Raw genomic sequence first — 13,834 nt, forward strand, 5'->3', positions numbered from 1 at the left:
TTTTCTAAATCAGGCAGACGCCACCTCTTGGGCATGGATTATCCCTTCCCGAGGAACCACGGTGTTTGGGAGCAATCTTGAACCGTCCAGGAAAGGGGCTGAAGAAGTGGCCCAGGGCGCAATCTGTGGCAAGACCCTGCAGCTCTTAGAAACTCCAAATATCCATGACTTTTCCTTTAAAACAAGCCACACCTCGCCCGCCTACTGCAGACAGCAGTGGCTGCAAGGAGAGGGCTCGGCTGGTGGGTACAGAGAGAGCAGTATAACTCTTCCCCTCTGGGGGAGGAGGAAGAAGGTTTAGAAAAGTAATAATCTGGGAAAGCCTATGCTTAAAAAAAGGCAAAGAAAATAAAGAATGGCACATTATCCAAACAAAATCTGAGGGTTTTTTGAAGAGGGGCAGGGGTAAATCAATCCTTTTTTAATAAAATCCTGAGCTTTTAATAAAGTGTTCACACTGATGGGCTGGAAATATTGTAAGAAAGAATTAACTCTGAGCTATTGAGACTCTAGGGCAAAACCAGCACTGATTCTACATTATTTCTTCAACTCAAAGAGTTTCTGAGGAGGAGGGGGATGGTGCTGAAGAATTAAAACTGTTTTAATGATGTTTGACATGTATCTGCACCATCCTACTGCACGGGAATACAACTGCTGGTCTTGGCCCCAGTGGGGTTTGGCCCCACTCTCGCCTTCAGGGGCTCCCTGTGGGATGAAGCACACGTCCACAGCCCTCAGCTTGTCTCCTGGCGAGTGGATTCTTCCTCTTGCACGCACTGCCGGCACCATGCCCCAGCTGGGGTGCAGAAGCAGGAGCTCATCAGAACCACAGCAGCCCAGCAAGGGGAAATGGCCCCTCTCCTCCAGACCCTGTCAGCTTGCCTGGAGGACATGGAATCACAGAATCATTCCGGTTGGAAAAGCCTTCTGAGATCATCCCGTCCAACCATTCCCCCAGCACCACCAAGGCCATCACTAGCCCATGTCCCCAGGTGCCACATCCACACATTTTTTAAATCCCTCCAGGGATGGTGATTCCACTACTACCCTGGCAGCTTGTGCCAGCGCTTGGGCCACCCTTCCTTTCCATGACATCCAACAGCAACCACGCCACCCAGTCTCCAGCTGTCCTGGGTGAGGACAGACACCCAAAAACCTCCTGAGGATGAAAAACGCCTCGGAGCTTTGCCACTGCTGCAGGCGCACTGGGGTGCCCTAGGAGAGACGTCTGAGCCACGCTGGGATGGTAAACAACATCAAGGAAGAAGATACAACACCTCCAGGGACAGCACAGCCTCTCCCTGCTGCGTCCTCTTCCTCTGCTCGGTAAGAAATTGCTTTCTTCTCAGTGTCACAATAAGCACCTGCCCAAAACGCTTCTCAATTATGCTCCCAGATCCCAGCCTGAGAGAAATAAGCGCTACAACTGCACTTCTCTCCCTCCTCATGCCCCTCCACCCCTTTTTCTTCTTCCTCTCTTACAGGATTAGGGACTTGAAAGGCAAAGCGCGGCCCAGCGTTGCAGCAGGAGGAGGGGGCGGGGGGTGAGCGCTTCAGAAAGCTGCCACGGCAAAAGAAAAAAAAAAAAAAAATCCCATTTCTCACTTCTTAATTCCAGTCAATTCCAGTCAAAGGGCTGATAGAGATCTGTTTGCGGTAATTTGCTGCAGTTTATCCACTCTTTTCACCTTCTATCGGCTCTCCACTGACGGGCTGGCTGACATGCTGTTACTCGAGTGAGGAAATTAAAATTTGATGCAATAATCCCAATAAGAAGGATTTTATTAGGTAATGTATACACTTTAGATGAGGTATTCTTGCCTGATACATTGATAGGGGAACACAGACATGCTGTGCACCACAGATAAAAGGAGGGAAGAGAGAGAGATGGGGAGCAGATGCGTGGAGTGCTGGCTCCCTGGATTTAGGGCTGGGACGAGATGCCTTGAGCACATTTTGACCTGCCGAGTCACACGTCAGGGTAAACAACACCCAAAAATGCACCACAGCCTCTTGGTTTGACCTGCCAGCCTGGTTTTGGATGGGAGCTGGCCAAGCCCAGACTCCCCACCCAAACTGGTGGTGATCATTTTGATAACCAAGACACTCACTCTACACACGGCTCCACTCAGGGGGTAGGGCAGAGCTGATGAGAAGATACACACTGGGAGACAAAAAATACACATAATTAATGGCTGGGCTTGATGAACTTTCAGGTCTTTTCCATCCAAATGACTCTGTGTTAAACCCCAAGCTTGTCAAAGCAAATCACATCCTTGTTGCAGCAACGGAATTTCTCCCAGGAAGGCTGGGAATTTGGGTCCAAACCAGAGGGTGACACCACTCAAAGCAGTCCCCACTCCAGCAATCCTCACCGTGCCTCTGGTGGCACCTATCCATCTCGGATACCTCAGTGCCTTTGGAGATGTTGCATGTGGCCAAGAAAAATTAAAATCTCTAGACCTGGTGGGAATTCCTTCCTCCTTTTCCTGTATCACGTTACACAGTGGCTATTTGCTGTTTTCCTGGCTGCAAACAGTGAATGTTCCAGGAATAACTGTGGTGCATGTCAGTGTATTGACACAAAGGGATCCTTGAGCCTCAATATATATCATTATTTGGAAGACATTCCCTTCCCTGCATACCAGAGCACTCCATGGAGGTGGCACAGTCTACGATTTTTCATACTTACGGCACTTCCATACCTCCAATTTCATTTAAGGCTGTTTTCCTCCTAGTTAAGTGTGACCTAATTTGTGGGGTTTTATTTCCCTCACTCTGTCAATCCCAGAGATATCCTTAACATCAACAAAACTTTTACCTTGTGAGTAATTAATGAATAAGCTGGGGTTTTTTTGGCCACCTCCGGGCCAGCAGACAAGTAATGTGCTGTGTCACCATGGGATTTGAGACAGTATGACTCAGCCCCATTGATCCAGCACTCTCCACGTCAGGGCTTTGCTCCAAAGTGAATGAAAGGGCAAGAACTGGAGCAGGCTGGAGTTCCCTCTCCCTCTGAACTCAGCCACCAGGCATTTGGGATCCAGAGCACCAGACAAGTTATGGGATGCACATGTGGTGTGGGTGCCCACCATGCCATGATTTTAAGGCAAGGTTTTTCCTTCCACACACACAACCGTTTCCCTGTGGACAAAGTGGTGGGATGCACAGCTGTGGATGCTGCGGAGAGGGGCTGGTGCTTGGATTAAAGCCCTTGGTGGGAGCAGAGCAAACAGCACCCAAAGCCCAAGCTGCCCTCCACGCTCCCTGACATCTGTGGGGGAAAAAACCCCTCATCCCTGCTGTATTCAGAGACTGGGAGACGTTTTTCCACAAACAGCGAGTTTGCTGACAAACCGAGTTTCAGAAGAACTAAAATGATTGGACCAATTTGGCAAAACCTGGGGGAAAAGACTCAAAGTGCTGAAATGGCTGATGATTCTGGCATTTTCAAAACTGCCTCATTTCAGGAGCGTTTAGATTTTTCCTTCAAGTTCTCTATTGGAAATGGCATGCAGATAGAGCGTGGGGAGGAGACGGGGCGACTGTCTGCTCTGAGCAACACAAACCCTTTGTAGAATTTAAGAAGAAACCCCCAAGAAAATATTTTATTTGGGGTCCAGGCTTCCCAAACCCCCACGCTTAGGCCGCCTGTTTTAAAAAGGGGCTGAATGTTTTGGATCTGGCTGGGAATGCACCGTTTCAGAAGGAAACCCCACCAAGCACAGCCCTTACCGGAGGCGAGTTCTCGTAGATGTTTGTGCTGTAGGGCAGGTTGATGAAGATGGGGTCCATGTCCTGCACGTCTGTGATGGTGATTGCCAGGTTGGCCAGAGTAGACAGTGGCTTGTTTTTGTCTTGGTCCTTGAAAAAAGAAGGGGCAGGGAGGGAAGAGAAAGGATTTCTATCAGAAAACCAGAATTATTCAGCAGCATTAAGTCTCTTGTGGTTGTAGTTGGGGCAGGATTTCTGAGTAGTGGAGGTAATCATCTCTTTTTCAAGCTACCTGCTGGAATTACTGTCCACTGAACATCCCTCTAAGCTGAAATACAATATGCATTTCATTGCTGCATCAGCCCTTTCAAATGAAGCAAACACCAATTTAGTTTTCATCACATTTTGAGCGAAAATGCAGCAATGCTGTTCAACATCTACTTCAAAATGTAAATTCCTTCCTGATGCAGACACAGCCCAAGGTACCTCTGCACGGTCAGACCCAGGGGCGGGTGCCAGCAGCCTCCCTCATACCCACAGGGCCGATGCCTTAACACAGTTTGGTCAGCTGAAGAGGAGGCTCTGGGAGACCCCAGAGCCCCCTCCAGGGCCTAAAGGGGCTCCAAGAGAGCTGGAGAGGGACCTGGGACAAGGGCACGGAGGGACAGGACACGGGGGAATGGCTTCACACTGAAAGAAGGCAGGGTTGGATCACATATCAGGAAGAAATTCCTGGCTGTCAGGGTGGTGAGTTTGCCCAGGGAAGCTGTGGCTGCCCCTGCATCCCTCGCATTGTCCAAGGCCTGCTTCGATGGGGCTTGGAGAACCCTGGGACAGGGGAAGGTGTCCCTGCCCATGGCAGGGTGTTGGACTAAATGGTGTTTAAATGTCCCTTCCCACCTTAACCATTCCATGATTCCATGATCATCTCCCTTTCACTCCATCACTTCCCACCAGGACAGAGCCCCGGGCTCTTTCCTGAGCATGACCCCTCCGCAGCAGCCAGTGCCACAGCAGCAGGCACTGCCACCAGCTTCTCCTGCTGCCACTGGTTTTCCTGCTGAAGCCTTGTCCCATGGGTGCTCAAAAGTGACCCCAACACCCCCAGTCCTTTGCTAAGGGCAGGAGTAAAGAGAGCACTCGGAGGGAAGGGAATCAATGTCTCCTTAGCCCCAGTCAGGCACTGTGCTGGTAGGTGACCATCAGGGGTTACCACACACTCCTCCAAAGCAGCTCTGAGCAGAGGCAAAGACTGATTGCCAGAAGATTAATGTTAATTTAAACTCTATTCAACAACTCAGCTTGTACATTATCCTCTTAACCTGCAGGGCTCGGTGTCTGCGGCCGGGTGGATGCTTACTCCAACTCTGCTGTTAGTGCCATCAGGTTCAAGTCCTTTGTTTCTTCAGGTAATGTTCCTTCCCCTCCCCTTCACCTCTTAAATTTTGTTTAAGGCATCACAGATAGCACTGAGAAAGCAGGCATGCTTCCAGTTTCCTCACTGGACTGTCTCTCCTGCCGTCCTTTCCAGCCTTTCTCTGTGCTTGCTGCCTTCATCCCTGGGACAGAACGACTCCTGCCTTGCACTGGTGCTCCTCAGCAATCCCTGCAGCCACCCTGAGCCCACCATCACCCCATTCCCCATTCTGGACCATGCAAACTGTTCGTCGGGCAGGCAAAAATCTGCACTTCCAGCTCCTGCTGCCCTGGTGCACCCCTCATCTTTCTTTCCCAGCTTTGCCCTGGGGTTTCTCATCTCTTTTCTTCTAGGAATTACTGGCACTGACCAAGCCAAGGAGACATTCCCACAGCTGCCATCCAGCCCGGTTCAGAGACAACATTTAATTCTTTGGATTCCATTAGCTGGGAATCACTGGATGCCAGGAGTGTATCGAGCAAGTAACAGGATGCCGAGAGAAGCTGTGGCTGCCCCTGGATCCCTGGAAGTGTCCAAAGCCAGGCTGGACAGGGCTTGGAGGAACCTGGGATAGTGGAAGGTGTCCCTGCCATGGCAGAGGGTTGGGATGAAGTGGGCTTTACAACCCCTTCAAACCCAAACCTTTCTGGGGTTCTATGAAGTATCAGATATGCCCCCATCTAATCTTTGCTGGGATACAGGGCCAGAGGGAGCTGGATGGACCAAGCTGACACCACTGCATCCTTGAGGAAATGAGGATCCTGGAAGAAAGTTATATTTCCATCTGGGACTGTGTTTGGTGCCACATTTTCCAGTTCAGTAACACATCCCAGGAAAGCATGTCAGCGACAGACCTTGGCAAGGGAGCAAAAAACAGAGATGCCCTCTTCCCACTGGAGTAGTAAAAAAACCCCAGATCTGAGGTATGTTTCAAAATGAAAAACAAAAAACCAAACAACAAAACCCGTTTCCAGAGCAAATTCCACAGCCTTTGATGTGCAGGGCTCGGGCTGCCAGGCCGTGGTGTTTGCCCTACAGTCCACGAGTGTCCGGGCTCGGCGCCGTGAAGAGCGAAGCACAGCCCTCCGTGTCCCCCTGACATTTGTGGTTCTGCATCAAGACAACGATCTTGATCAAATCACATGCTTCAAGAGCTCCAGCCAGTTGCCTGGAGGGGGCAGAGAGGGTTTCCCCCCCTCTCCTGGGCACAGAGTTGGGCAGACGTACTGCAGGGCTCAGCCTCACCTTCCTCTGCTTCGTGTGAGGTGGGGAAGGAGCGACCATCCAGAGCTCCAGCCTGTGTGCTCCTCCATGTTCTCCAGCTCCCTCTAGACTGAACACCAGGGATTGAACACCCATTCACAAGGGGCATGAATTTGCCACGCTGGACGCATCTCCCAGGGGTCCCCTCCCAGGGTGATGCCATTGACTGTAATTGAGACCCTGGTTTCTCCTCTGTCCACCAAAATTTTAACTCTTGATGTCTGAACGTAATACCGGTGAATCCACTTGTAATAAACCACAGTGTGCAAGGAATGAGCCTGGAGGATTCAATCTACCAAAGACATTCTTTACTGAGGGTGGTGAGACACTGGCACGGGTTGCCCAGAGAAGTCGTGGATGTAGTTCCATCTCTGGAAGTGTTCCAGGTCCGGCTGGATGGGGCCTGGGGCAGCCTGGCCTACCAGAAGGTGTCCCTGCCCATGGCAGGGTGTTGGAACGGGATGGTCGTTAAGGTGCCTGACCCAAACCATTCCATGAGCGGTCCGTACGCCCTGTACTGGGGTTCACCCGGGAGCTGCCCCCCTCCCTGCAAAGCCCCCGACACATGTGAGACGCTGTTGGAGAGGTGCAGCCGCTCTCCACAGAGACCCAGAACCACCCAGAGGCTGCACTGCTGCAACACCCTGCTAAGGGCAGTAAAATGACCCCCAAACAACACCTGCAGGCCCGCAGCCGCCAGGGTACGACTCACCGTGGCGTTCACCTGGAGCTGGTAGGCCTGCGTGACCTCGTAGTCCAGCTCCCGGATCACCGACACGATGCCACGGCCGCTGTCGATGGCAAAGAAGTTGGAAGGGGGCTGGAAGGAGTAAAGCACGCTGCCTCCCGCCCCCTGGTCCGGGTCCGTGGCGTTCACGATGAAAATCGGAGTGCCCACAGGGGTATTCTGGAGATAAAAAATAAATACTGATAGCACTGTGCAGTGTTTTCACATCAAACATGCACCAGCAATTTCCTTTTCCCACCAGGAGTGATATCAAGAGGCCCAGCAAGTTCAGTCCTGTATTTCCAGGACATTTATAAATGACACGGCTGTATTCTTTATTACAGTATTGCAGGGCCTATAATAGTTGCTGCACACTTATAATAATAGTGATACAGCTGTGGTCAAGATGGCGCTCTATCACAAACACCTCTTTTTCCTAGACATCCCAACTTCCCAGAAAAATTGCTCTCTTTACTGAAACTTGTTTTTTGCCCAAAGGCACTTTTATTTTTGACGCCGACTCCCTCACTGTTTTCACCACGAAGTATTAAATATAGGAGAGCTTTAAAAAAAATAGGGGGAAATGAAAAAAAAAAAGAAAAAAGCATTAAATGCAACACAGAACTTCACGTAAAAGTCAAAGTTGTAGTTTCCACAGCAACTACAACCTGGCCCGATTAACGCAGGCATGAACAGCTCCATCGTCATAAATCTGGAACTAATCTACATGCATAAAATATGCAGCTGAGTGCACAAAATCAGCAATGGCAAGTGCAGTTTGGCACTTCTTATTGTTTAACTTCACAGCGGGGAGAACAATTATCCATTTTTGGTGGAACAGCTGCATGTTCCTATGCAAATCTTAAAATGCATATTCTTGTCTCTCCCTAAAGGCACGAGCACAGACTGCCAGCAAAAAGGCTCTGCCGGGGCTCCAGGTATACACGGGATCACGGCACCTTGGGCACGTCCCTCTGCCTGTGACACGATCACAAGGGTTGGCAGGGAGCTAAACCCTGAAAGGGGATGCAGCAAAGTCAGAAGCGAGACCTGGTTATGGCCAGGTGGGATAATATGGATTATTCCTGAAAACCTCTCCCCAGGTCTCTGTGTTTTATTGTTAACTCCCTTCATATTAAATTATTCCCCCTCAGCTTATGGAGAAGTATCCTGAAGTGCTGAGAGGATGCAAAGGAGGCTGGAGGAGAGGCAGAGCTTAGAAGATGGGGCACCGCTTCCAAGAAAATCCTTGGCCAAAGCTGCAAAACAAACTGAGCCATTTCAGGTTTTTGGGAACCATGGGGCTTGCAGTAAAGCAAAGGTTGTCCCAGTCAACGCTTCTACTAGAAAATATAGAAAAACAGGGCTCCATACTAGGGAATCTTATTTAACCAGCTTAATACTGGTGATGGCATCAGCAAAGAACCAAAGAATCCAAATTTTCCCAGCTGAGGCTCAGGCCGGCAGAAATTTGCCCTCAAGGTGGGTGGCAGGATTCAGTACAACAGAGCAGGGAACCCAGGGCACACTCTGCCACTGCCGAACCCAGGCTCAGGACACTCATCCCACACACATCCCTCGTGCCCCCTGCCCTCGTATCCCGGCACGCGGCACTGCAGGGACACCGACACCCAAGCTCACCTCGGACTCCAGCAAAATTCCCCTCCCCTTACGTCAGTGTCACTTCTGCCAAGGTGCCAGAGGTTGCAGCTCCCACTTAGGTTTTCCATTTCCTTTATTTTTTTTTTTTTTCCCTCCTCTAAATCAAGCTGCTCTAGAAAGCCTCACAGGGCACAGCCTGAGGGTTATTTTTTAAAGCGCCTTCAAGTTTCTTGGTGATCAGCAGTCACAAAAGCATGAAAGATATAGCTGGAAGGGACCTGAGAGGAGAGACCTGTCCTCTGTGCTCCACCTAAATCATTCCCATCCCGAAAGCCTTCTAGCACTGGAGACACCACATCCTGCCCAGCCCATCTCTCCCGGAATTTCGCTGTCCTTTGCCTTATAGCTGCTCATTTTCTGGAAGGCTTAACCCAGCCCTGCCTGCTGCCGCGTAAACCCTCGACTTTGTGCCATGCACTCGGCACCTTAATCCTGGCTTGGGCAGCTGAACTGCTCAGGAGCCAGGATTTTGTCATCTGGGGGTGTGCTGGGTGAAGCAGCCCTTCATGGGCGGCCGCGGTGGGCGCTTGCTTCCCGAGCACTCCTAAAACACCTCCTCAGACAAGACCAGAGCCTCTCCCCAGCCCCTCCTTTGGGCTACCTGCTTCCCCCAAGCCATCACCACCGGGAGCAGCTCCAGAGCATCCCACGGCCCTCCTACTGCTGCTGCCAGGGCACTGCTTCCACCACCTCGCTCCACAGCTCCACCTCCTTCCCAGAGCCGCCGGGGTTCCAAAGTCACAGCACAGAGCATTACAAATTACCCATTCACAGGGAGAGGCAGAGCAAGAGCACATCCAGGGTTGTGCCGAAGGGTCTGGGCTGTATCGCCCTGGGAATAATAATATTCATAAGGATAAAGCTGGCCCTGATGAATACGTTTCCCCTCCTTTTTAAGTGCCCCTAGCCACTGCTTTTAACATGCAAATCCGCTCTGGTCACCCGCGATTACGGGGCTGCTCTCGGCTGGCTGTGAGAGAGGCGAGCTCCATTTCCCCCGCATTGTACTCCATACAATAGCCCCAAAGCAGGCTTTGAAGGGAGTTCATCTCCTCGTCCTTCCAAAGGAGAAGCTGCCTGGAGGGGACACGGAGGTCACCAGCCTTGGTGCTGTCAGCTCCAAGCCCTGCAGACAGCACCGGGCCGCTTCCCTGGCCTTATCCTTGTTTTACAGCTTCGCCCACCAGCTCCCTTTCCGTGGCCAGGACAGCCAGAGCCATGCACGCAGGGGATCAGACCCGGCAAAGGTCCGGCGCTGGGAATCAGCCACGGACATCAACACCAAAGCATCTGAGGGGCTGTGGGGGCCGCCAGGGCCGGATCACGAGCCTGGGCTAAGCACAGCCCGGGTGAATTTAGGAGGGGAGCAGAAGGGCTTCCAGGCAATAGGAGGGGTGTTACGGGAAGCAGAGCAGCATGGACGCAGAGAGGGGAATCGCTGATCCTGCCCAAAATGCACAGGTCATTGCGAATATTTCACCACCAAACACGTGCCCTTATTCCCAACAGCGCACAGGGGAGAGGATGCAGACCTGTAAGGAGTGCTCCGGGGTACGCATCTTCTCTTCCACAGCTCAAATTCAAGCAAAAAAAAAAAAAAAAAAAAAAAAAAAAAAAAAAAAAAAAAAAAAAAAATTCCCCCAAACCAGCAACACTGGCTGTAGGGTGCAGACATCCCATGTCAACAGTCCTCCAGGGAAAAAGGTCTCATCAATGCTTATGCCCAGGCAGGCACAGTCAGGACCCAGCGGAATTTCAGGCCATCTGCCTTAAAAAAGCATAAAAAGTATGTCTTTAAAATCCTTTTGCCATTTCTGGGTCAAAGAGGCTCAAGATATTCCTCAGCAGGAAGCTGACATCTTTATTTCTTCGAAGCTTTGGCCCCTCATGTAAACAATGAAGCAAAACATCTGGATAAACACAAGAGCCTGGGGCTTGTGTTTGATGGGAAATATCGGGCAGAGGACACAGACCAGGGAGATGCCTTCGGAAAGCCCTGTTCTGGACCATGTTTCTGCCTTTGCAGCATTTGGTCCATTTATAGGACTCTTCTGCATATCCTTCATGGTTTTTCTTCGTTAACAAAGACTAATTGTGGTTATGCTTATCTCACCAACGGGCAAAAATAACAAAATCTATAATTTTCTTATCCAGGCAGACAACGGCCTACAGGTGCTCATGGCAAACAGGTGAGCTTCCTACACGAGTCGCCAAATTCTGTCATTTTTTAAAGCTTTCAGCTCTCTGCAGCAGCCTGCGATGGAGGCTTCATTCACGACAGAAAAAAGAACTGGTGACAAAACTGTGTCATGTCATTAAATCTTTGTTACGACGCCAGCAGATGTGAGATTAAAAATAAACATGCAGACAGATGCCGCCTGTTGGGGGGGAGGAGGAGGAGGAGGGCAAACGGGAGCGGAACCTGCTCCCGACCTGTCTCCAGCACCGCATCCCTCATCTGGCAGCTCAGCAGGAGCAGCTCCAGCACCCAGGTCCCCCCGGGGCAGCTCCAGGAATTAAAGGGCTCTAGGGTGCCAAGTAGGGACGCCGCTTGTGCCGCCCTTATTTTGCAATAAATGAGTAAGAAAAGTTCAAATTGTTAAAAAAAAAAGTATTGGAAGAAATTAATTTTTTTTTGGGGGGGGGAGGGGGTCCAAAAAGAAATACTGAACCGTAATGCAAGAGTGCTTAACTCTAAATCATAAGGAGACTGCTCTGTTCCAGTGGATCCTCAGCAGCAGGGACAGGTCTGTGTTAAAATAAGGAATGAACGACCCTAAAACCCCTATTCAGACATGGAAGGATGTTGCTGCACAAGGGGGAGGCAGCGGAGAGACCGAGACCTTGCATCTCCCTGAGCGGAGCAGAGGTGAGCGATCACAAATAATCACAGGATGAGTCTGACTGCAGTGCGTGTTCCAGTCCCACCTCCCTGCTCTAGCAGGGACATCCCGGAGCACAAGGCACAGGATTGTGTCCAGAGGGTTCTGGGATATCCCCAGAGAGGGACACGCCACACCCTCTCCGGACAATCTGTTCCGGTGCTGGGCGACTGCCCAGGACAGCTCTTCCTCCTCTTCAGGTGGAACTTCCTGTGCATCGGTTTCTGCCTGTTGCCCCTTGTCCCACTGCCGGGCCCCACAGCTCTACCCTCCTGACATCCTCCCAGGAAGTTGTGTTTCCATCCCAAAGCTGTCATGGGATGGCCTAAGCACAGCTCACCACAACAAACAGCTCCCCTGGGCTGTCACCTCCCGTGTGACCTCAGCATGAGTTTCCAGACACAGATGTGCCCTGTTAACCCTGACAGCTGGGGCACCAAAGCCTTATGCAACATTCCCTGCAAAAGGGCAACTAAGGCTGAAGAAGTGGTTACCAACAAGGGACTTTTAAAATATTTACACCTCACTCTCTGGCCACACCGGTAGTCTTTAATGTGTTCTTATGAACCTTCCTTTAATAGGCATTAGTAATAAAATTTTGGGTGGATGCTGCTCCAAGGCAATATGGCAATACAAAGTAGATGACAATCCAGAGGAGATGCCCTCTCTGAGGTCACAGTGTGAGCAGCCTGGGATAGTGGAGAGTGTCCCTATCCATAGTGGGGGGTTGGAACATGAGAGACACCTGAAAAAAGTCAGAACACCACCTCCTCTTGTCTGCCACCAAATGTTCCTCTCGAGTTGTGCCAGGGGACGTTTCGATTGAATAGCAGGAAAAATCTTTTCATGGAAAGGTGTCATGGTTTGGCATTGGCCAAATGCCAGGCACCTACAAAAGCTGCTCACTCTCCCTTCCCTGCCACAGCTGGGCAGAGGAGAGAAAAATTTAAACTAAGGGGTCGTGAGTTGAAATAAGGATGGGGAGAAAACACTCCAAGGGCAAAACAGGCTCAACTTAGAAGTACAAAGTGAATTTATTACTGACAAAATCAGAGGAGGATAATGAGAAGTAAAATAAGTTCTTAGAAAACACCCTTTCTTTCCCCAAGCCCTCTCTCCCACTGACAGGGCAGGGGGGGTTTGGTCAGTTCTTCCACTGTGCAGGGAGAGGAGTCCTTCCCCTGTGAGACCATGGGGTCCCTCCCACGGGAGACAGTTCTCCATGAACTTCTCCAGAGTGGGTCCAAATCTCATGAGCAGCCATCCTCCCATACCTGCTGCAACGTGAGTCCCTCCCACAGGCACACAGTCCTCCCAAAACCGCTGTGGTGTGGGTCACTCTTCCACGGGGTGCAGCCCTCCAAGGACATGCTGCTCCAGCCTGGGAGCAGGGCCCTTCCCTCCTCCGGGTCTTCCACTGGGTCACAGCCTCCTCCAGGCATCACCTGCTCTTGTGTGGGACCTCCCCCAGGGGCTGTGCATGGATCTCTACACCCCTGTGGATCCCCATGGGCTGTGGGTGGATCTCTGCATCCCCTGTGGATCCCCAAGGGCTGTGCATGGATCTCTGCATCCCTGTGGATCCCCAAGGGCTGCAGGGGCAGGGCTGCTCCACCATGGTCTCATCACAACCTGCAGAGGAATCTCAGCTCCAGTGCCTGGATCACCGCCTCCCCTCCTTCTCCACTGCCCTTGGTGTTTCCATGTTATTTCCCTCCCATGTTCTCACCTCCTCTTCTCTGGCTGGAATTAACACTGCAGTCTCAACTTTGTTTTGACTTTCTCCTTAAATCTGTTATCACAGAGGCATTACCAACATCTCTAACTGGCCCAGCCTTGGCCAGCAGCATGTCCACCTTCAGAGCCATCAGGGACTGTCTCTGCTGGACACGGTGGAAGCCCCCAGCAGCTTCTTACAGAAGCCACCTCTGTGGCCCCCTGCTACCAAAAACCAGGCCGTGCAAACCCAGCACAGAAGGTTTGTCCCGCACCGTCACAGGCTGCCCAAGCAAGTGGTGGAATCACTGTCCCTGGAGGGGTTTAAAAGATGTGAGGCTGTGGCACCAGGGGACATGGCTGTGTGACCTGGCAGTGCTGCGTTAGTGGTTCAAGTTGATGATCTTAGGGGTCCTTTCCAACTCAAATGTTTCTTGTGAAAAGGCTCTCCTT

General features: G+C 51.2%; 1 protein-coding gene across 1 annotated transcript in view; it reads right to left on the bottom strand.

The window, feature by feature from the left end:
* The window catches only part of CDH23 (cadherin related 23), a 183,007-nt gene that overhangs the window by 98,992 nt on the left and 70,181 nt on the right, over nt 1–13,834 (bottom strand). Inside the window, exons 7-8 of the mRNA XM_058421437.1 lie at nt 7,107–7,301; nt 3,736–3,864 (exon numbers count right to left, since the gene is read on the bottom strand). Of these exons, the coding sequence (XP_058277420.1) occupies nt 3,736–3,864; nt 7,107–7,301 (324 nt within the window). The remainder of the gene's footprint in view (nt 1–3,735; nt 3,865–7,106; nt 7,302–13,834) is intronic.

Source organism: Hirundo rustica, chromosome 8, assembly GCF_015227805.2.
Source record: "Hirundo rustica isolate bHirRus1 chromosome 8, bHirRus1.pri.v3, whole genome shotgun sequence".
Lineage (NCBI taxonomy): Eukaryota > Metazoa > Chordata > Aves > Passeriformes > Hirundinidae > Hirundo > Hirundo rustica.